The 22,777-nt window shown below is 43.3% G+C and overlaps 1 protein-coding gene across 1 annotated transcript in view; it reads right to left on the minus strand.

Moving 5' to 3' along the window:
* KCNH8 (potassium voltage-gated channel subfamily H member 8) overlaps window positions 1-22,777 on the minus strand; it is a 220,835-nt gene that overhangs the window by 105,008 nt on the left and 93,050 nt on the right. Inside the window, exon 3 of the mRNA XM_056857318.1 lies at window positions 22,179-22,310. Within this exon, the coding sequence (XP_056713296.1) occupies window positions 22,179-22,310 (132 nt within the window). The remainder of the gene's footprint in view (window positions 1-22,178; window positions 22,311-22,777) is intronic.

Genomic DNA, 22,777 nt, shown 5'->3' on the forward strand with positions numbered 1-22,777 from the left:
GCCTCCTGGAGCTCCTGTTGCTCCTCCGCCCGGACCACCCGTGCAACCACCCGCTAATGTGCCTGCTCCACCCTTGCCTCCTGGAGCTCCTGTTGTCCCTCCGCCCGGACCACCCGTGCAACCGGGTCAACCTGCGCCCGGCCCTTGGAAGCAACTCAAATTGAGGACTACGTATGACGGATCTCTCGAGACTTTGCCTTGTTTCTTGCATCAAGTGGACAGTTATATGCGAGAACAAGGACAACTTTTCCCCACGGAAGACAGCCGGGTGCGTTACGTAGCTTCCCTTCTGACAGGTAAAGCGGCTGACTGGATGGTCCTCCAGTTTGACACCCGCTCTCGTGCTATTCGTTCCCTCAACAACTTCATGACTGCCCTGAGAAGGAGGTTTGAGGACCCCTTCCTGGGGGAAAGAGCCAAAACGGAACTCTTACAATTAAAACAAGGCTCTGCTACAGTTCGAGAATTTGCCGATGAATTTCAACGACTGGCAAGTAAAATTGTAGGTTGGCCCGAGACCACCCTGATCCATCATTTCAGGGAAGCCTTGCATCCTGACATTCTGAACTGGTCTTACATGCGAGGCGATCCCGATACCCTCGAAGACTGGATCCTATTAGCCGAGGAAGTGGAAAGCCGCCGACGCTTCATTTCTCTCGTCCGTCAAAAGCACAAGGAAAAAGGCACCCAAAAGCCTCAACCCAAGGCACCACTGCTCGTCCCACGAAATCCCCCACGTCCGCCCCAGGAACGTGAAGCCCGATTTCAGAGGGGTGCCTGTCTTACTTGCGGAGAAATGGGCCACTTTGCAGCCGTTTGCCCACGCCGCCAGGAAATATTTCGTCCCAGCACGACAACCCGCGCCCGAGGTCGTCCACCACGCAGAGGCACCGCGGCCACCCGCAGCGCAGCTCCGGGAAGACCCACACCCTCTGCACTCCATGCCGGGGACCCAGCCTCCCTGCCTACTACCAACGACCCCGCCGGGTCTCGGATTACAAGTGCCCCATTGGGGGACGATTTTCCCTCTTCGGATGAGGAAAATCCTTGGATTTCTCCAGCCTTAAACCTGGAATCTCCCCTCGACTTGTCAAAAAACGGCTCCGGTCTGTGGTGAATGGAGCGTCTCCACAGACCTCTCAGGATCTTCCTATCAAACCGAATGCTCCTACCAAAATTAAAGACGTGGACTCCACCGTCTACGTGGATGCAGTTTTACAGCAACTTAACGGTGGCCCACAAATCCCCGTCAAAGCACTAATTGACTCCGGTTGCTGTCGCACTCTCATAAGCGAAACCACTTTTGCTGCACTCAGAGCCGACTCTGAGGCTTTACCCGCCCCCGTCCAATTTGCCCAAATGGACGGAAGCCATTTCCAGGGGGGTCCAGTTGATCACCGCACCATAGGGGTGGCAATGGGAATTGGTTCCCACTGGGAACAAATAGACTTCACTATAGCCCCTATCCGATTTGAAGTGGTCTTGGGAATTAACTGGATTAAAGGACATAGTCCCAGTATTGATTGGGAAACAAACACTATCTCCTTCGCTAGTCCCACCTGCGGCCAGCATCGGTAAAACTTTGCTCTGCTATATCCGCCCGTTCCAGCATTAACCTCTACTGCCCCAGCACCACCGGCTCTACCCGCTGTGTACCGGGACTTTGAAGATGTCTTCGACCTTAAGGAATGTGATGCCTTACCCCCCCACCGGGCCTCAGACTGTGCGATTGAAGTGGTAAAGGACTGCACATTAACCAAGAGTAAGATTTACCCTATGAGCGCTTCCGAGCGCACTGTCCTCCGGGACTTTTTGGACAAAAACCTCGCCAGAGGGTTCATTCGCCCTTCGAATGCCCCAAACTCGGCCCCCGCGTTTTTCGTCCGGAAAAAAGAGGGCGACCTTCGCCTGTGCATTGACTTCAGAAAGCTCAATGCGGTTACCCAGACCAATGCCTATCCTATCCCATTAATATCCGATATTTTGGGACAATTACAGGAAGGCCGTGTGTTCTCTAAATTAGACTTGGTGGAAGCTTACTACCGAGTCCGTATCCGCGAAGGGGATGAGCACCTCACTGCCTTCTCCAGCTGTTTCGGAATGTATGAATTCCTTGTGATGCCGTTCGGATTAAAAGGGGCCCCGGGGGTCTTCATGCAACTCATCAATGAAATCCTACATGACCTTCTATATCGTGGGGTGGTGGTCTACTTAGATGACATTCTCATTTATTCGAAAACTATGGACGAGCATGTGGCTCTGGTCAGGGAAGTTCTGCAACGCCTGCGCAACCATCAACTTTTCGCAAAACTTGCTAAGTGCGAATTTCACCAAAGCAAACTCACGTTTTTGGGATACATCATCTCCCACCAAGGTCTTCGCATGGACCCCGCCAAAGTCCAAGCCGTCCTCGATTGGACTCCCCCCACCAACCGGAAGCAAGTACAGCAATTTCTGGGATTTGCAAACTTCTATCGAGGATTCATCCCTAACTTCGCCCAGGTGGCTCTACCCATTACGGACCTACTGAAAACTAAGGGAAAAGTAAGCTCGGCTGCCTTGCCCTCCGCGAAAATCCTATGGACTGAGCAATGCCAAGCCGCCTTTCTGGCCCTCAAACGCCTCTTCACTTCGGAGCCGGTGCTACAGCACCCAGACCCAAATCAAATGTTCATTGTGCAAGTCGATGCTTCCGATGTAGCCATGGGAGGGGCTCTCCTCCAGCAAGGACCGGATGGTCTTCTTCACCCTTGCGCTTACTTTTCAAAAAAATTTGCGCACGCTCAATTAAACTGGCCCATCTGGGAGAAAGAGGCCTCCGCAGTTCATCATGCTCTGACTCTATGGCGACAATTCTTGGAAGGGTCTAAAGTCCCCTTTGAGGTTTGGACCGATCACAAAAATCTAGCTGCCCTCACGGGGTCCCATAAGCTATCAGCGAAACAACAACGGTGGGCGGAGTTCTTTGCGCAGTTCCGTTTCACCCTGAAGCACGTCCCTGGGAAACAGAACGTTCTTGCGGATGCCCTCTCCCGTTTACCACAATATCCGGTAAAACTCGAAAGACCCACCAACTCTCTGTTCACCCCTATGCAACGTGGGGCTCTACCTATGCTGGCTGTACAAACTCGATCCCAGCATCAGCACACCTTACCCAACGTACAACTTCCGCCAGCTCAACCGGCTGCCCAGCCGCCACCGCAACAAACCGGAGTTCCCGCCCTTCCTACCCCTCCGACCGCCCAGCCGCCTGCAGTCTGCGCGCCGCCGCACGTAAGCACTAGCCCCATAACTGTTTCTAAGATCTCCATGGCCGACGGGGGGGCCCCCTCCAAAATCCCCATCTCCGAGTCCTTTTTAACTGTCCTTCGGGACCAGTGCCTTTTAGAACGTTCCGCTCATACCCTACCCCCTGGTGTTTTGGAACAAGGAGGATCCTGGTACAAGGACTCGAAATTGTATGTCCCCAAGGCTCTCCGAAAGGACGTTTTACATTTAGCCCATGGAGCCAAAACAGCTGGGCACTTTGGGTTTCTGAAAACCCTTCACTTATTGCGCAGACAGTTCTGGTGGGGGGGAATGCGTTCCGACATTGACTCCTTCATCCGCAGCTGTCCCGTTTGTGCCGCTGCGAAACGATCGCAGGGCAAACCCCCGGGACTGCTACAACCTCTTGAAACGCCCAGCAAACCTTGGGAAGTGATTGCTATGGACTTCATGACTGATCTCCCTCTCAGTGGGGGTAAAACTGTGTTGTGGGTTGTTACTGATTTGTTTTCTAAGCAAATACATTTGATTCCATGCGCAGGGATTCCCTCTGCTCAGAAACTGGCCCGCCTCTTCGTGACGCATATCTTTCGTTTACATTCGTTTCCGCGTAAGATAATTTGTGACCGCGGCAGTGGTTTCGTTTCTAAGTTTTGGAAAGCTTTCCTCAAGTTGGTGGGAGTGGAACAAGGGTTGTCTAGTGCATACCATCCTCAAACTGATGGTCAAACTGAACGTGTCAATGCTGTACTTGAATGTTATTTACGCTGTTATGTTAACTACCACCAGGATAACTGGGTAGAACTGTTACCTTTAGCAGAATATGCCTACAATAATGCCATGCATCAATCCACAGGTTTTAGCCCATTTTTTGCTGTGTATGGACAAGATTTCAGTCCCATCGCTCCTACAGATGATATAGAGGGGGAGGGGAACCCCGACATTGCCTCCTGGGCACACGCCCTCCGTACCACTTGGCCCTGGCTCGTTAGCAACCTCGACCGAGCCAAACGTAAATACAAAGCACAAGCTGACAAACATCGCTCCCCCGGGGGTGATCTGCAAGTGGGTACTTTGGTTTACCTTTCCACCAAAAATCTCCGTTCCACCCAACCGTGCCATAAGCTCAGTGCTAAATACATTGGCCCTTTCCCCATCACCCGGGTCATAAACCCTGTCACGGTGGAACTGGCTCTCCCCAAATCCTTGAGGCGTGTGCATCCTGTTTTCCACATTAGCCTCCTCAAACCCCATGTTGCTTCTCCACGGTGGCATCCGGACCCACCTCCTGCGCAACCCATCATGGTGGGGGGGGAGGAACACTTCGAAGTCTCCAAGATCCTTGACTCCCGTGTTCACCATGGCAACCTGCAATACTTGGTCCGTTGGAAACATTTCCCCCCTGCCTATGACGAATGGGTACGCGCACGGGATGTCTCCGCCCCCGACCTCGTCGACGCCTTTCACATTGCTTACCCAGATCGGCCAGCCCCCTTGCGAACTGGGAGGGGGCCTTGAGGGGAGCAGAATGTCAGGCTGCTATCTCGGTTTCGTTATTGCCTCTGTCTCTGCGTTGTATTGTCTGCCCCCCAAGGTCGCATACCTAGGCCAGGGAACCCAGCTCCTGGGAAACTGTATTCAGCCTGTACGTGTAATCACCCGCCTTTCCTGCCTTATAATATCTCCCAGCTAGTGAGCCTCTCATAGCTGTCATTTTATTCGTTTGCACTGTATGCCTAATTGACCAGTAAAAGCCATCTGTTTGGACTCTATATGACTTTGTGGTGATTTCTGGTTCTGTGGGCCAAGGGCTGACAGATAAATAAAAATAAATAAAAGTCTTCTCCGATAACATAAGCCCTCAAACATGAGGTGCTTTCCCTGTTCACTGGGGATACAATTATGGCACCTCTTCATTGATCCCCTGTTCTGTGTGGACAGTCTCTGTCCATACCCCAGTGGCATTAAGACAGTATAATGGGCCATGTTTACCTAGGGTTGTATTTAATATATAGTTGTTTGTAATGTAGCCGTTATTTCAAAATGTTTAACGAATATCTGTACGTTCAGAAATTTAATGTTCTTTCCTTGTAGCCATGACCTTTTTATTTGATGAAAAGCAAACTATTAGGACCAAGACATGGCAGCATTTTTGTTTTCTCATCATTAGATTCCAGGTTGTGGCAATTTAAATCGAGATCTTGACGACATCAAACACAAAGGGCAATTCAGATATCATTATGCTGCACTCCATTCAATGCAGGTTGCCATAGCTTCATGATGTCTACACTGAATGGAGTCCTCCTGGGTTGATGGGAAAATAAAGGTAGCAGAATTCACAGAATGTTAAAGTCAACAGAAAGTATTGCAGAGCATAAAAGGGACCAATAATCTATGCTGGAGAATGATCCAGCTCAGAGAAGCAGTTGGAGGTAGACCAAGAATAGCACAGAGACTTACTTGCTTTAAGTTACTTACCTAACTTAAAGCTAGTACCTGTGCTAAGAGCGTCATAACAGTATCACATCAGGCACTTCACCATGAAATAAACCTGTACAAATTGCACCATAAATCTATACCAGCAATGTAGTTAAAGAATCACCATCCAACACAACCCTGTGCTTATCCCTACATTTGTAAAGAACATCGTACATAAAATGCCCATCAGCAACCTCCTGTGGACAGACTGGACTTTATTTGAGAAAAAGAATGAACAAACAAATCTGATAATATAAAACAAAAATTCAAAAGTGTTGTGAGTGAACATTTAATCTCCCAGATGCTCCATGAGAGATCTCAGAACAGCAATCTCCAGAATGACCGACTGGGAGCATGCAGATAGAGGTACCAGAACAGGAATTTACTCAAAATTTTTAGCATGTCATTCAGGACCTCAACAGGCTTCTTCTCACATTATAAAACGAGGAGATTTGGATTTTTTTAACCCTGTGCATCACAGGTACACAGCAAGGAAAGATTTTTTTCTTCCAACAGAGGAAAAGGGAGGTGCGGTGGCGGCTTCAAGACTAACAATCCAGCAGGCAAGCAAGGAAGGGGTCTAGGATTGCCAGGATGGGAAATTTCTGGAGATCTGTGGGTGGAGCCTGGGAGAGTGGAGTTTGAGGAAGGAGCTTGGTGAGGATGGGATGCCATAGGTTTTCTCCCTCTTAAGGTGCCATTTCCTCCAGAGGAACTGATCTCTGTAGTCGAAGATCAGTTGTAATTCCGTAAGAATCCCAGGCCCCCCATGGAGGATGGTAACCTTAGAATCCCATATCAGTGCTTTATTTGGTGGATTGCTAGAGGTGGATTAATATAAAAACAGAGGTCACACACCTCCCGCAGTTCAGTGAGTTCTTTTTAAAGGTCACATGTGCCTTCAGCTCGGGTGTGGTGGAAGTGGCTTCATCACAGATGTTCTGCATGGAAAATAAATACCTAATAAATAAATACTGGTGTCTAAACCGCTTGCAGCACACTGCTTTGTGTTTCTGTTTTCACCTTCGGGACTGTGTGTAAAACATTCCATGAACTATTTTTTTTCCCCTGACTCATCGTTACACTTGAACATCTTATAAAGTAGGGGGGAATCGCTTACAAAAACCTCATCCTCTTTCAATAAAACCAGTTCACTTTACCTCAAAAGGTGCTACTAGAGCCTTCTAAACGGGTTTTGAATAAGCGCTACTGCATGGAGCCAGAAATGAGAAAAGGAATTTGGGGAGCCTCAAACGAAGCTGTCCATCAAGTGAGCCTAATTAAAATCAATGTCAAATATACCGATGAGGCGAAGAAAAACCCAATTAGCACATCCAGAAATTAACAATGGATAACAAGTATATGTAGACATTGGCAAAAAAGAACAGAAATACTTGATGCATACATGATTGATGTGAAGGCTTAAATTCAAAGTAAATCCATTAGTGAAGCAACAAAGCAGGTCCTCTCTCCTCTCTCCTCTCTCTCTCTCTCCTCTCTCTCTCCTCTCTCTCTCTCTCTCCCTCCTCTCTCTCTCTCTCTCTCTCTCTCTCTCTCTCTCTCTCTCTCCTCTCTCTCTCTTCTCTCTCTCTCTCTCTCTCTCTCTCTCTCTCCTCTTCTCTCTCTCTCTCTCTCTCTCTCTCTCTCTCTCCTCTCTCCTCTCTCTCTCTCTCCTCTCTCTCTCTCTCTCTCTCTCGGAACAGTTCATTCACCCTGTACACCTGGTGAAGGAAGCTTTTTACTCCACAATAACAACCCTGTAGGCTTTCCTACTATCTTGCTATTTACTCAAATACATAGACTTCTCTTTTTAGCTGTTTTCTAGATATGGACATTGTATACACCATCAAAGCATTAAAAGTTATTACCAAATACCGAGTTATCAGGCAGAATCCACACGTTGACCCTATATCCCAAAATAAAGACGACAGACACTAACATATGTCTAATTAGGGTCTATTAAAAGTTTGGAACTGTGCTGAGCACTACACCAGCTAGGGCAGGCTTCCAAGAGGGAAGCCCAATTAGTTTTGTCATCATGCTCATCATGGCCAATAGCCACACCTTGCTTCTTCTTGCCTGCACAAAATTATGCAGATACTGCTCATTAATCCCCTTACCTCACACTGTGAAGTATAAGGGCCCAGGCTCTCCATATAGCCCTCAACGGCAGGTTTGGATGCCCCCCCCCCCAATCCTTACATGTCTCAGAGCACTTGGCAATTTAAACAGTTGTAATAACAATTTGACAGAGCCATGCATAAAGGGGGAGGGGACTGAACTCTTTTGTCTCCCAGTTGGTTTCACTAATCCAAATCAAGCTCCTCTGTACTGTCATAAGCATTTTAAAGGAAAGATAGGTCCTTAATAAACCCATCATTTTTGTTTCTTTGAAGTCCTAACAGGGGTATGTGTGAGGGGGAAGGAGGGAATGGCAAAAATTACCCTCCTCTGTTCGTCCAAATGCTATTATGCTGGTAGAAGAGCCTGTGTGGATTCCACCACCCCGTTTTCTCCTCCCAAGCTTCAACTGGCAATTGTGTACTAAAACAAAACAAAACACTGGTCACCTGTGGAATTTACGTTACATCCTAAGCAGTGGTACACCCCTTCTAAGACCATTTAGGACTGCACTGTAAGCCCTTGACAGCATATTTAAGTGCAATCCTTTGCATACTTACTGAGGGCAAAAAGCACACTGATTTCAGGGAGTATTTCTCCAAACAAAGTATACATGGGATTGCAGAGTCGACTCTTAACCAGGTTTACCCAGAAGCAAGCCCCATTCATTTCACAGTACTTACTTCCCAGTGTGCTTAGTTTTGCAGCCTTAAACGCTCAGAATCAACCTCCCAATGCTATGGGACTTTGTGACTGAAAGGTTTCCTTCCCAACAATAACTAAATGTAAGGTGGATGGAATTAGGTCTACGATATATTGCTCCAAAATGCTGCACAGCAAGCAATGCTATCACAGCTGCTAAATCTTTCTGCCCTTTCCTATCTGATGCCATTTTACTGGTGATGATAGTAAGTTCAAGCTGATTCTGAGGGACTATAAAGAGATGACAATCATCATAAGGTGACATCTTTGAACCCATTTAAACGATGCTCTCTTTCCTGACCAACAGTCTTAGGGAAATTATTAACCTCAGAATCAGCAGCACATCAGCTGGGAATAATAATGATTTCTGCATAAGGATATTGTGACAAACAAAGAATTAACCATTATGAAGCTTCAATATACTTCAATATGCTCGCCTACTGTAATCTATACATGACTCGCCTACTGTAATCTATACAGTAATGTGGATTTTCCTCAAATCACAACATTTTTCTGAAAATTTTTGGAAAAATTCTCTGATGCCCTGAATAGATCATGATCTGATTTAGCATGTTTGTTCTCACATATTTAGCAAAGGTAAAAAAAACAAAAAAAAAAAACACCCATCCCATGTCAATGTTATGTCCCAATAGAAGCAAATACTAATAGAAGTATTTGATTGCGGGTACGGGATCCAAATATTCAATCAAATTTGGTATTTCATATGGAAATTATTTTATTGTAACAATATTCGCATGGAATGCATTAAAAAAATTAAGAAAAAGAAACTGAAAACACTGAAAACACTGTCTGACAGTGCAGTCCTAAGTAGAGTTACACCATTCTACATCCAATGACATCAATGGGCTTAGAAAGGTGTGACTCCTTTTATAATTGCTCTGTCATTTTAGGACACCTGAAGAACGGGGCATGGTAGGGCTGTTGGAAAAAAAAATCGGTATAGTTCGGATTCGGCCGAATTTGGCCAGTCTGGATTCGGGAAATGCCGAATTCCAAACTCCCCTGCTTCGGGTCCATGCAATTCAGCGCGAATTCAAAGTTCGGGGAAAAAATTCGGCCGAATAAAGCCATTAAAAACACAACCGCGCCTTTCTGTGGCTCTGAGGGGGGCATTTTTGGGGGTAGAGGTCCCAAACTTTCAACGGAGCTTCAAAGGACCCTTCTTGCAAGACCCCCAAATTTTGTAAAGATTGGGTCGGGGGGGCTGAGATATGGGCCCCGAAAGGGGTCCCCCCACCCTTAATGGGCATCTCTGAGCAGAGCTTGCTGCCCACGCACAAAGCTCCCAGCCCTGACAAACAGCTGAGCTGTGGGGAGCAGGGGTGGGGCAGGTGCGAAGAAGTTTGCAAAGCAACACAACTGCAAAGCAACACAACCATGCAAAGCAACACCTTTGCAACAATGCAAAGCAACACCTGACACCAGGGAGTTTGCAAACCATGGAAAGGGACAGAGGCAGCTAGCTATGCATAATGAGCAGGAGGGGTGGAATTTCCCCTTTTGCATCGGACTCGGGACCAGTGCATTCTTTAAGTCACCATTTGAAAACCAGTTTTGAGCAAGCATCAAAATAGACCTAACCGATCTTATGAATGAGGGAAAACCTGAGGAAACACAACTGAAGCCCCCCCCCCTCAAACCAGGGAGAGAGAGACTCGAGGGAGCACACACACCCCAGGCAGAACGGGCGAAAGCCCCCTTTTGCTTCCCCCCACCCACAGAAACTGCTCCCTCCCCCCACACACACACAGACTTTGCTTTCCCCCCCACACACACACAGGAGAAAAATTATAGATTAAAGCCCCCAAAGGGGTCTTACTGTGGCTGTCTTCTGTTCCATCAGGAGGGGCTGGGAGGACTGGGTAATCCAATACGATTCTATTTAAGCATGGGAGGTTTTGCCTTCGATTTGCCACTCTGGAGATGCATACAGGATCGGGTGATCCATTCATCCCAATAGGGAAAAGGGGAAAGCCCATATCTCGGGACCCCCTGACCCAATGTTTACAAAACTTGGGGGGTCTCTTAAGAAGGCTCGTCTGAAGCTATGCTCAATGTTTGGGGGCTGCACCCCAAAAAATGCACTCCCTGCAGCCACGGAAAGAGAAAAGGGGGAGCCCATATTTCTGCCTCCACTGAACCCATCTTTACAAAACTTGGGGGGTCTCTTAAGAAGGCTCTTCTGAAGCTATGCTGAAAGTTTGGGGGCTGCACCCCCAAAAAAGCACCCCCTGCAGCCATGGAAATGGAAAAGGGGGGAGGAAAAAGGGGTGGAGCCCATATCTCGGGACCCCCTGACCCAATGTTTACAAAACTTGGGGGGTCTCTTAAGAAGGCTCGTCTGAAGCTTCGCTGAAAGTTTGGGGTCTCTACCCCCAAAATGCACCCCCTGCAGCCACGGAAAGGAGCGAATGTGCACACGCAACCCCCATGAGGATTTCTCTCTCTTTCTCTCCCCGGCCAGGCTGCGCAGCAGCTGATTCCTCCAGTACTCAATCCTGACTGATTGGCCAGAAGAAGACCCAGCTTGGCCACCGATTGGCCGGGGGAGAATGCTGCTTACTGACGGTTATGCTGCTGTGCCCCGAATTTGCCGAATTTATTCGTGAACTCCCGAACTCACTGAATTTGGCTCCCCCGTTTTCCCGCCATTTTTGAGTTCGGTTCGTCCTGAACTAAAAACCGCCGAATCAGGGGAAATTCAGCTGTTTTTCGGTTCGGGACGAACCGAATTGACAGCCCTAGTGCACGGCATGCAGTGGCTGCGGCTGTCCACACATCTGTCTCAATAGAATTTAATCCTTGTCCGTGGAGGTCAGTGGGACATCTTGACATTTGCTTTAGTTATTAGTTGACCTGGATGGCCCAGGCTAGCCTGATCTCGTCACATCTCAGAAGCTAAGCAGGGTCAGCCCTGGTTAGTATTTGGATGGGGGACCACCAAGGAATACCAGGGTTGCTGTGCAGAGGAAGGCACTGGCAAACCACCTCTGTTAGTCTCTTGCCATGAAAACCCCCCAAAGGGGTCGCCATAAGTCAGCTGCGACTTGAAGGCACTTTACACACACACACACATCAGAATAATACTTACAATAGCCCTTCCACCATGTGAGAAGATACCTATCACTAAGAATGTGAACTTTAGTTTTGATTTGACCTGCATGGCCAATGAGGTGAATTTGTACCTTGATTTAAAAAATTGGATTCATATATGTATTTGGGTTTTTATCCCTTCGCCTGCTTGGTTTGCAAATCAGTTATACCGTACATGTGCTTTTTCACACAATTCATAGGGATAACCACCTGAAAAAAATGACAACTTTGAAATTGCCAGGCTAAATACTGTATTGTCAATGGCACACATCCATTAATTTTATGAAACAATTATTTTTTAGAAATGGAAAATTTTACATGGAAAAATAAAGCACTAGGAATTTCCTCCTTACATCTCTGACTCTACACACACACATGTTCTTTCCTCTATGCTTCATAGAACCCCTCTTTTCCTGCCACCAGACTTTGCCTATCCCATATGCCATAGAGGGAAACCTTCCATCAGGCAACTAGAAAGAAGAAGAAGAGTTTTTATGCCCCAATTTTCTCTCCCTTTAAGGAAACTCAAACCGGTTTGCAATTGCCTTCCCTTCCTCTCCCCACAACAGACACCTTGTGAGGAAACTGGGGCTGAGAGAGTTTGGAGAGAACCGTGACTAGCCCAAGGTCATCCAGTAGGTTTCATGTGTAAGAGTAGGGAAACCAACCCACTTCACCAGATTAGAGTCTGCCATTCATGTGCAGGAGTGGGGAATCAAATCCGGTTCTCCAGATTAGAGTCCACAGTTTATGTGGAGGAGTGGGGAATCAAACCTGGTTCTCCAGATTAGAGTCCACCACTCTTAACCATTACACCACTACACTACAATCAGTCAACAGAAAAGACAAGGAACCACCAACCACACAAAATCTGATCTTTTCTCCAGCCAATAGGAATTGCTCGTTTTGAATCCCCTACCTTGTATGCAAGCTCAGTTTATGAACCTGTGTTTGTATATAATCCTACTTAAATGCAAAATTTCCTTTATAGTATTTACTTCCACATATTGCTATGTCTCCAAACTTTGTCTTTTGCTAAACAGATATAATCCTCCTTATCTCATGTATTAACATGTACTATCTGCTATCCTTCTCTCATCTACTTTTGCTAGATGGTATACTAGCTATTATATGACATTATCTATTTTAGTGGGTATTTTACACAATTAGGCTTTAAGTATTGGTCCCTGCCTCTAATTATGCAACATGTTTTACCTGTCTCCTGATTTGTCCAGCTAGCCACTCATTATTGCTATGGGGTGACTTGACAGACGGCTGTCCCTCATTCATCTGCTTACAGTGCAGGCCCGGAGAAAGAAGCCAAAACCCTTTCTTTGAAAGGCCGCACACGCTTTTAAGCAATTTAGCCAATAAAAGTCTTTCTCACTTTGCATGAATAATGCATGTAATCATTAATGAATTAGGACATAAGAGTATGGAAAATCTACTCACCATTCAGCACTTTAGGAATTTGTTCTTTCACTATTCTCTCAGGGCACCAAGCAAGGCTATTAGACAAAGCTTAACTAAAATTTTGCTTTAAAAGTCTTCACTACTCAATAGAAAAATTCTAGCTCCTATGGCTGTGGAAAGGAATTTGGAAATATCTAGGTAATGTCTCGAAAGAATTGGGCTGGATTTTCACAAGTGATACATGGGACTTTATAGCCATGAGCACTATTAGAGTTTTCTAATAGTGATTATTTCTTGACTTTCCTGGGCTTGAATCCTGCCTAAAATGTCTGTGGATGGATACACTTCCACTTGCAGAAGCATGACTTCCCTAAAATGTTGCTCCTGGGGGAGTTAGAAGCCTGCAACGAGAGGTGGTGATTATTGCCCCCCTTGAACATGTGGAAATTTTAGGCAAGATCCAACCCTTGGTCTTGTTTCCATTAGCTAAATAACTCCAAATCAGAGCTGCAGATGTTCTCTGCTAACATTTTAGATAAACTCTATTCCAAGGTGTTCCAGATTCTGAAAGGTTATTTGGCATATAGTATTCTGTTTTTACTAGTTACGGGGATGGGCAAGCAGCTGTGAAAATCACTGAAGCCCCAAAGACTGGAAATCCAAAATCTCTTCCCTGCGGGTTTTTAATATTTCACTATTGCCTATTCAATTTAAGCCTATTGTCACTGCCTTTGGGGGAGAAACTTCAAAATGAACGAAAGAATGATGAGATTCTCCATTTATTGAATTTTGTGCCTGCATCCAAATTCTGTCATGGTGAAACTGTGGAATACACACAGCACTTGCCCCAAGTCAATTCCAGTTCACTCCCTCTTCAATCCTTTCCCATCAAACATTCCAAAGTCTCTGACAATCTAAATCTTGGAAGCTCAAAACAAAAATCTGAGTCAAATAAATAATATTGCTGTATTGTGTTTCTAAGAATGGGGAGTAAAATTGGGATTGAGGGGTGGAAGGCACTAAGGTGATAGCCACATAATTAGAAAAGTTGTCTCATCAATTATCAGGACCAAGATTATAGAAGAGGAATCTTTCCATCCATACTACAGCATTTTGTCACATAAATCTTGGTATGTTATGGTGAGATGCTTTCCTCTGATATTCCATTATGAATCTCAAGTATTCCCTTTGACGTGGATTTTCTCTGCATAGATCCTGCTGAAACAGAAAATAATTTGTCCCTTGACATACAGAAGGTTTAGCACCTGTAAATATTTTTCTGTTTACTAAGCGGCCTTTTTTATCTGAGAAAATGTTTATACCCTGCAGTGAAACCCTGGTCCCTGGGAGATGATAAAGACTTTTGTTTGGATGTAGCGTATACATAATTCAAAAGCAAAAGCTATCTGTTTAATAAAAGTTATTTGTTCACAGCTTTTCAAAGAAATCTCACCTCTTAAAAGTATGGACCACTACTCCTCAGAAGGGCTGAAGCAAGGCAGTTGATTCTGTGGACATGTTGTGATTGCTGATGGTATCTACCCTAATACTACATGTAGTAGAAGTTCTAGAAGTCCTTATTGGACCTTCCCTGTAGAAAGACGTAGAAGATGCCGTAATGACGCTGCAGTGTCTCCCCATGAGCTCTATAACTTGCTAATACCTGCAGTTCCTGATCTGACAGCTAGTCCTAAAGCCCTTTTATCAATGTATTTATTTCTGAATTGTGCCACAATACTGTATATGACACCCTGACCTGGATGGCCTGGGTTAACCTGATCTTTTTCAGATCCCAGAAGTTAAGCAGGATTGGTCCTGGCTAGTACTTGGATGGGAGACCACCAAGGAATACCAGGATCACTATGCAGAGAAGGCAATGGCAAACCACCTCTGTTAGTCTCTTGTCTTGAAAACCCTACTAGGTTGCCATAAGTCGGCTGCAACTTGATGGCACTTTACACTTTGTATCTGTCAAACATAAGGGTGTATTTCCTCCTTTCTATTCCTTCATTCTCCCAGAAAGTTCAGTCTGCACTGTTTTACTCCTTACTAATTATCCAATGAGGAGAATTCCTGAAATTAATTCTGAAATGGGAGGATATGCGGTGTTCAGTCCCTTCCATTCATTTACATCTTTTTCTAACCGGTATTGAATGTGCACTTTGATAAAGTACTGCAAAAAAAGATTGCATCAAGATTCTGTTTGTGCAGTGCTTTACTGGTGCGCAGATATATTTCTGTGCATTGGTAAAACACAAAACAAAAATGTGGACACAACTGTGTATTGATCATATTGCTTTCCTGCAGTGTGTTATAAATACCTATGTGCACACTGTTAATACAGAGCTGGGGAAAAGACACAAATCAAGAGTGAAAAATGATCAATAATTCAGATACTCCAAAATTTAGCCCTTTCATGGTTAGTTAAGAACTGAACAAGTTAAGGCACAGATCACTAAACCGAATGGACCAACTTGTGTTCAGATCCAGAGGAAAAAATAAATTTGGGCATTGAAGAGCATGGACTAGGACAAAGCCCTAATTTCCTTAGCAAGCCCAGACTTTACCTGCCCTATATTCTAAGACAGGGAACTCTAATGGAAACAGGTTCTGCCGCTGTGTCTGTTTTCTAACCAAGTATTTAATAAATATATCCAAGTATTATGTTAAGGGTCTTTAATTTGGATTTAGCAGAAGCTGTGCTTCCTGGTTTTCAAGAGAACAGAAAGCAGCTCTAATTTTTAACTAGCTACTTTTCCTTTCACAATGGATCATGTTTCATCTTGCTGATTGTACTGACTTACTTTGTATAATCCGCCTTGAGTCCCACTAAGAAAGACAGACTATAAAATAAATAAATACATACATACATTAATTAATATCCATACACAATGGAATATCTCCCAAAATAATTATGAGAGGCTAGAACCTATTTAGGAGCCCCATGGTGCAGAGTGGTAAGCTGCAGTACTGCAGTCAAAAAGCTCTGCTCACGACCTGAGTTTGATCCCGACGGAAGTCGGTTTCAGGTAGCTGGCTCAAGGTTGACTCAGCCTTCCATCCTTCCAAGGTCGGTGAAATGAGTACCCAGCTTGCTGGAGGTAAAGGGAAGATGACTGGGGAAGGCACTGGCAAACCACCCCGTAAACAAAGTCTGCCTGGAAAATGTCGGGATGTGACATCACCCCATGGGTCAGGAATTACCCGGTGCTTGCACAGGGAACCTTTACCTTTACCTAGAACCTATTTTACATTGATTTCAAGTCTGATTTTTTTTAGTTTTATTAATATGCCATTTGTCAAAGTGAATGTTGTGTTCTTACTTGGGAGGTTTTATTTCATGCAATCTCACAGCACAGTTCCTATCAGCCAAGTTACTAAGGAAGTGTTTGTTGTGGATAATTAGAAAAGAGATTGAGTCTGTCAGGATGCTAACTGAGTACACCCTAGTTAGATTTCTCACCCTGAATTTAGAAGCATTTTACTGCTCTTTAGCCCAGTAGTAGGTACTTATTTTAGATTGGATTTAGACCCAGTAATAAGCCAGTTGTAATTTGAAATTAGGATCTCCAGAGATTTACCGTTGAATACTACCTGTCCACTGGTAGTCTGTTCAATTTTGGGGTACCGGAAATCTTCTTTAAAATGACCACTATAAACAATATTGCTCCAATATATGTGTGTGCTCAACATTTTCTAAAAAAGTTTACAGGATGAATTGTGAATTTAAGATCATGTGACATTCTTTGGAGAAACTCTACTGTGCTCCTTAATGTGGCACCGTAAAGTGGGGTGGGGCTGGAGGGGCTGTTTGTTAAGCAAATGGCATGAAAATTGCTGCAGAGCTGATGATGTCTGTCCACTAAATAACCCCCAAGTTTCAAGTGGATTGGAACAAGAGGTCCAGTGCTATGGGCTCCTGAACAAGGTGCCCTCAGCCATCCTCCACTGTTTCCTATGGGGGGATTACATGATTTCTCCAGGGCCAAGAATAGCCAAAGACACAAGAACAACCAAAGCAACCACTAGTCAAAAGCTTCCCAATGCAAATAGAACCAACAAGCTCAACATAGCCAACGCAGAACTAGGGAATTCCAGCAGAACCACGGGGCAATGTAGCAAACCTAACACAACAAATGTCAAAGTTGAGAATCCAAGCCAAATTGATTTAACAAGAAGGAACATACTAAAACATATGATAGGATTGTCCATTAGGAACAATGGGAGAGGCTGGGATGTGTACTCGCATTTGCAAGTGCCCCTCTGCTTGAGAGCAACAGCTTTTTCCATTGTGTTGAGGCTCAAAACTAATCCCCAATTGATTCCTGCTGCTTCTGACACATCATTCTGACATTATATTTACATAACACTAGCATAGGACTAAGGAGAACAGATCTGGAAAAATCCAACCGGAAGGACATCATAGCATCAGGCAGTTGCAATTATAGGGCAGATCTGCAAGCAAGAAAGGCACACTGAACTGGATAAAATCCACACAACTTGAAGGATGTAGACTGTTTGGTACAAGATGCTGATGAGATATTGAGCACCATTTACTGATGTAGTTCACTCTACAGATACTAAAGTCTATATAAAGTATATTTGCATGTGTCATATTTGGCCCACAACTGTGGATCTGGCACACTATCCTTCAGTACCTATACTTCTTTCTGCATTGACTAATCTTAGCACACCTACGAGCAGCAGCATTTAGAAACATGGTGGACAGGAGAACAGGTTGTCGCCCAAGAAGTGGCAACCCTAGTGAGCAAGCACAGAGTCCTAGAAAGTAAGAAGCTATGAATGTTAAAAATAGGATGATACTTGAGAGGATCAGGATGAAGAGCCTTGTGTCTATTTTTCCATGTTGGTTCTTTTCAATCTCATCCACAAAAGAAGCAGCTATACACTAATTTACATCAAGGAAAGATGCTGCAAGCTCTTCTGTAAGACCAGGAAGCAGTTTAATACATCCTGTGATTCAACGAAGAGCAGTTTCAGTGTGAACAGTTGACAAAGATGTAACCAATATTAGAATCTTTTTTATACATTGCTCAGCTGAATGCATGGTACTAAAATAGCTTTGCCTTGGAAAAAAAACCTTGTCTTTCCATTGACTGTTTGAAAGGCAAAATCATTTGTCTAAAATAGAACATTTCTTGTATTCTGAAAAGACTATCTTTTTTATCAAGTTACTCTAAATCTGGCAATGAGCTGTGTTTTATGGCAATATTTGTTTTAACAATTAAGAGAAAGAGGAGAGATGTAAGGATTTACAAATGTACATCACTGAATTATGACTAATTTGTTTAATGATGTAATTTGTAAATAATTGAAATGTGATTTGAAGAACATTATTGCTTAAAAAATATTGTTACACAGGACTTCTACTGAAAAGTTAGTAAGAAAGAATGTAATTCTTGGGTACTTTTAGCTTAGAAAACAAATGACAGATTTTCATAAGATGATGGTTGATTTGACATAACCGCAAGCATCTTAGTTACTGTTAAATTGGAAAAAATACCTGGGGCCAGCCAACAGAATAACAGACAGCAAGTTTCAGACCAAAAACAAACAAAAAAAGGTTCACTCCACATATGCATAAAGAATCAGTATAGTTAATTAAGGATATTTTGATTTAAAAAATAAACTTTAATTATGAGTTTTGTTATAACAAGGAAGAGTGATAATTTTCAGAACAGTTTCATCATTGTCCTGAAAGAATTTTCAACAGCACCATCTTCCTGGGGCATACACACTATGTTAATTGCTTTTCTATAAGCTATCTTGTGAGCCATTTAGCTAAGAAATGGAATACAAATCATATACATGAATAATATATTTAGTTAAGGTGGCCAGATTCCAAATTCTACAGAGCTAAAGTCAGGAAGATCCCATTCTTCCAGTACAAGAAAACAATAATTTTTGCTGTGGCCTGAGGATTCACAACCCAAATCCCAAATCAACGTGGTCAACAGTCATCAAATATTTAAATGAAACAAGCAAAGGCTCTGTTGGATTTCTTATACCTGTGTTCAGAGCCTTAGGACTTTTATGCATGGCTGTTTCAATTGCAGTCACCCCTCCGATGACTTTGGGACTTTGTTTGGATTATACATGCCGTTTCTGACTGTCAGAGGTTGCCTCACTCTCCCCCTGCATTTCCCATGGTTTTGCCCGCATTTTCAAATTTGAGATAAAACAGATCCCTCAAAACATGGACAAAAGGTGGGGAGAACAAGGTGACCTCTGACGGTCAGAAATGGCATGCATAATCCAAACAAAAGCCCCAAAGTCATCAGAGGGCTGACAGCGAGTGAAATAGCCATGCATAAAAGACCTTAGATTGGTTGGGGCTAGTGGGTATGCCACCCTGCTTTGAGTACTGGCTTTTCCTACCTGCAAATATGGCAGCTGTATCTGTTGGAAAGGCTTCCTATTGCCCTGAGCCTCTGAAATGACAGTTGGTAACTGGGAGGAGGGTGTTCTCAGCTGGATCTGGAGCCAGCCATGATGGAAAGATTCTAGCAACTTACTCTTCAGCCTCTGACATCATAGGGCTGTGTAGCCAGGGTGGGACCAAAAGGTATAATGTCCTACCTAAAATAATGGTTTTCCCCACTTAGAAATGTGGCAGTTTCACCTACTGAGGAAGGCTAGCTATGGAGTGCCTTTCCTGTTTTCCTTATTTCTTATCTCAAAAACAAGTTTTTAAAAAACAATTTATGAAAATATGTTAAACAACAACAACAACAACAACAACAAAGGGTCTCAGGGTGCCATAGCCTCGCCAGTTATCACAGACCTTTTCCGCATGCTTGAATTACTCCTTATTTTCCTGGCAGTTGATCCATAAGCATTGGAATTGGTTTGGGCAGGATAACTTTTTTTGGGGGGGATAACTGCCTTCCCTGTGTATTTATGCAGTTGTGGAGTCAGTTTATTTTCTCCTGCATGAGCTTTAAATAATGAAGATTTTTGGGGGAGGGTACTGTCATCATTGATGTCATCATCAGTGGTGTCACAGCACCACTCCATATATTTTAAAAGGCCTAAAATATTGATATATTGATATAATTTTGTAATGATAGTTTAAGCAGGTTCTCTGAATTGCGAGATTTCATTTTTTTAAAAGTAAGTCTCTATCCCAGTCCCTTGTGGAGCTATAAGGGGAAAGGCATATGTCCATGAGGGAAAGTGATAGAGACTTAATTTTTTAAAAAAGTGAAAGCTGGGAATTTAGAAATCCTGCTTAAACTATCATTACAAAACTATATTGATATATCAATATTTTAGGGGCTCTAAAAATAAAAACTGAACTCACTCATATTGGGGATGGGTGGGAGAGGAGAGTGGAGTAGTTTGACAGTCCAATCATTGAAAGGTAGGCTGGAGGTGGGTGGGAGTGGGTGGCACAAAGAAAACCAACAGAAACATTGTGCATGAGAGAAAAGCTGACTCAAAATCAGCTTCCGTAAAAAGATGGGGGTAAAAGTGGCTTCAAATGAACCATAAAAAAACCCAGGGAATAACCCAAAAAACCAAAGTGAAAACTGAAGGCAGAAAAATAAAAAAAGCATTCAGAAATCAGGGGATAAAATTAAGCATTAGGGGGCCAGAACCGACAGAATCCATGCAGAAAAGCCAACAATTAGGACTATAAATATATTATAATCTATAAAGGGTAAATATCATTGGTACGAAATCTTCAAGAACATTTCCTTTTTCCTCCCAGACATTAAGGTTTGCGAGTATTGAATCAAGATCCATTTCTATTTTTTTTCATTTATGAATGTCCAGGTCCTTTCACCATTCTTATGCTTTCCTAAGACAGAACAACAGATTTAATACAACATTTTAATGTATTTCTTTACTATGCTTCTGTACCACAATTGTGGTACAATGGGTAGAGTGTTGGACTAAGGCCTGGGTTACAATTCAAATCCTCACTTGTTATGAAACTCACTGGGTGATACTGGGCCAGTCATTCTGTTTCAGTCAAGCACAGCTCATACTAGAATTATTGTAAAAATAAAATGAAAAAAGGCAAGAATCATGCACATTACCCTGAACTTTTTTGATGAAAGGTAGGAGAAAATGTAATAAATAAATCATACTCAAAATAGTTAAGAAACTACAATAAACCATAAAGCAATAAATCATGACAAACAACCAAAACAATGCTGAAAGGGCAACACTACAGAATACCCATACAGCTTTTACTTCACCACCACCAAGTGGAATTAAAAGGTGGAACTGCTCAAGAGGCAGGTTAGGTAGAAATGTGGATGCCGGGGGTGATGAAAAGCCCCTGCTACTCAGTGAATGCCTGTAGGTTATCATCTAGTTGACAAAATGTTATTCCACATTTTAAAAAAATTCAAGAATAGACCTTAAGTAAGGCCATTCAGCATGGTTAAATGCCTTTTCAGCAACAAACATTTATTTGTCAATTGGTAGCCATTTGTATTAAGAAATGTTCTAATATTACCAGATCAAATATATTGTTTAGAAAACCTGGATGATCATCCTTAACTCAGAAATAATATTAATCTCCTTGCTTTAAAAAAATGAACCTTGAACATTTGAAATAGCAACAAAAACGGTTAAGTGTAAACCATAAAGCTTGGGCACACCGCATTGTTTTTCCAGCAATATACTAACAATGAAATTTTATTTTCCAGCTCAAATTTGTTGTCTTTGTTTCATTTTCATGTTGTGAACATTTTTGTTTTGTCTTTTTCATTGCTGGGATTTTCAGCGATACTTGTTTCTTTTACACCTTTTTTATATCATCTGTACAGTATTGTCAAAACAAGTTGTATAACTTAACAGGATCATTTGGGTGTGAGGAAACAGAAAATGGTGTGAAAATACTCACTGGTTTGAAGCAACATAGTTAATGGAGTGTTTTGGGTTGAAACAATGCGGTTGTGAAATTCAGTGGCATCCAGAATCCAACATGGCTATAACAACAGTACCAATGATATGCATTCATGGGATATTGCAGTTGTAGATGCAACTCAGTCATTTCTATCATAATATATCTTCTGCACACTGAGCTTATTTCTTTTTATACATACCTTCTTTTTTCTCTTCCAGAACAATCTTCACCTTTGTATCTGTGATATCCTTGAAAGAAGCCAGAAACAGAACCACATCTCCCTTTTCATTCTTAATAGGGACAATGTCCAATAGGCACCAAAATGAAGACCCTGTATGGGAAAGAATATGTTTCATTGAGACAGCTGTCTTTTGGAACAGATAAAAACCTCAACTATTGAAATCACAACTGCCATAATTTCCAAGGCCCCCCCATTTTATTTAAAGAATCAATAGTTAGAAAATCACAGATGTTCAACTCTCACTACATCTCTTTGCATCATCAGCCAACTCTTGGTAATGCTTATTTCTCTGAAAGCAAAGCACCAATTTAAATGCAATATGCATCTCTGGGGATCATTAATAGAGTGTAATGAACCTTCTTACTTTTCTTGCATCCAATTTTCCTTTGAACTTTTAATGGAGGACTGTGTTTCCATTTTAATGGAATGTCCCCCACTATGTTAACTCTGACATCTGAAGCTTCTGTTTATTCTGAAATGCCATTAGTTCAGATTATCAGGTCTTTTTCTTCTCTCCCCATTCCCACACATCCTTGGCTGCAGACCAGATATCTAAA

Source organism: Euleptes europaea, chromosome 11 (genome assembly GCF_029931775.1).
Source record: "Euleptes europaea isolate rEulEur1 chromosome 11, rEulEur1.hap1, whole genome shotgun sequence".
Lineage (NCBI taxonomy): Eukaryota > Metazoa > Chordata > Lepidosauria > Squamata > Sphaerodactylidae > Euleptes > Euleptes europaea.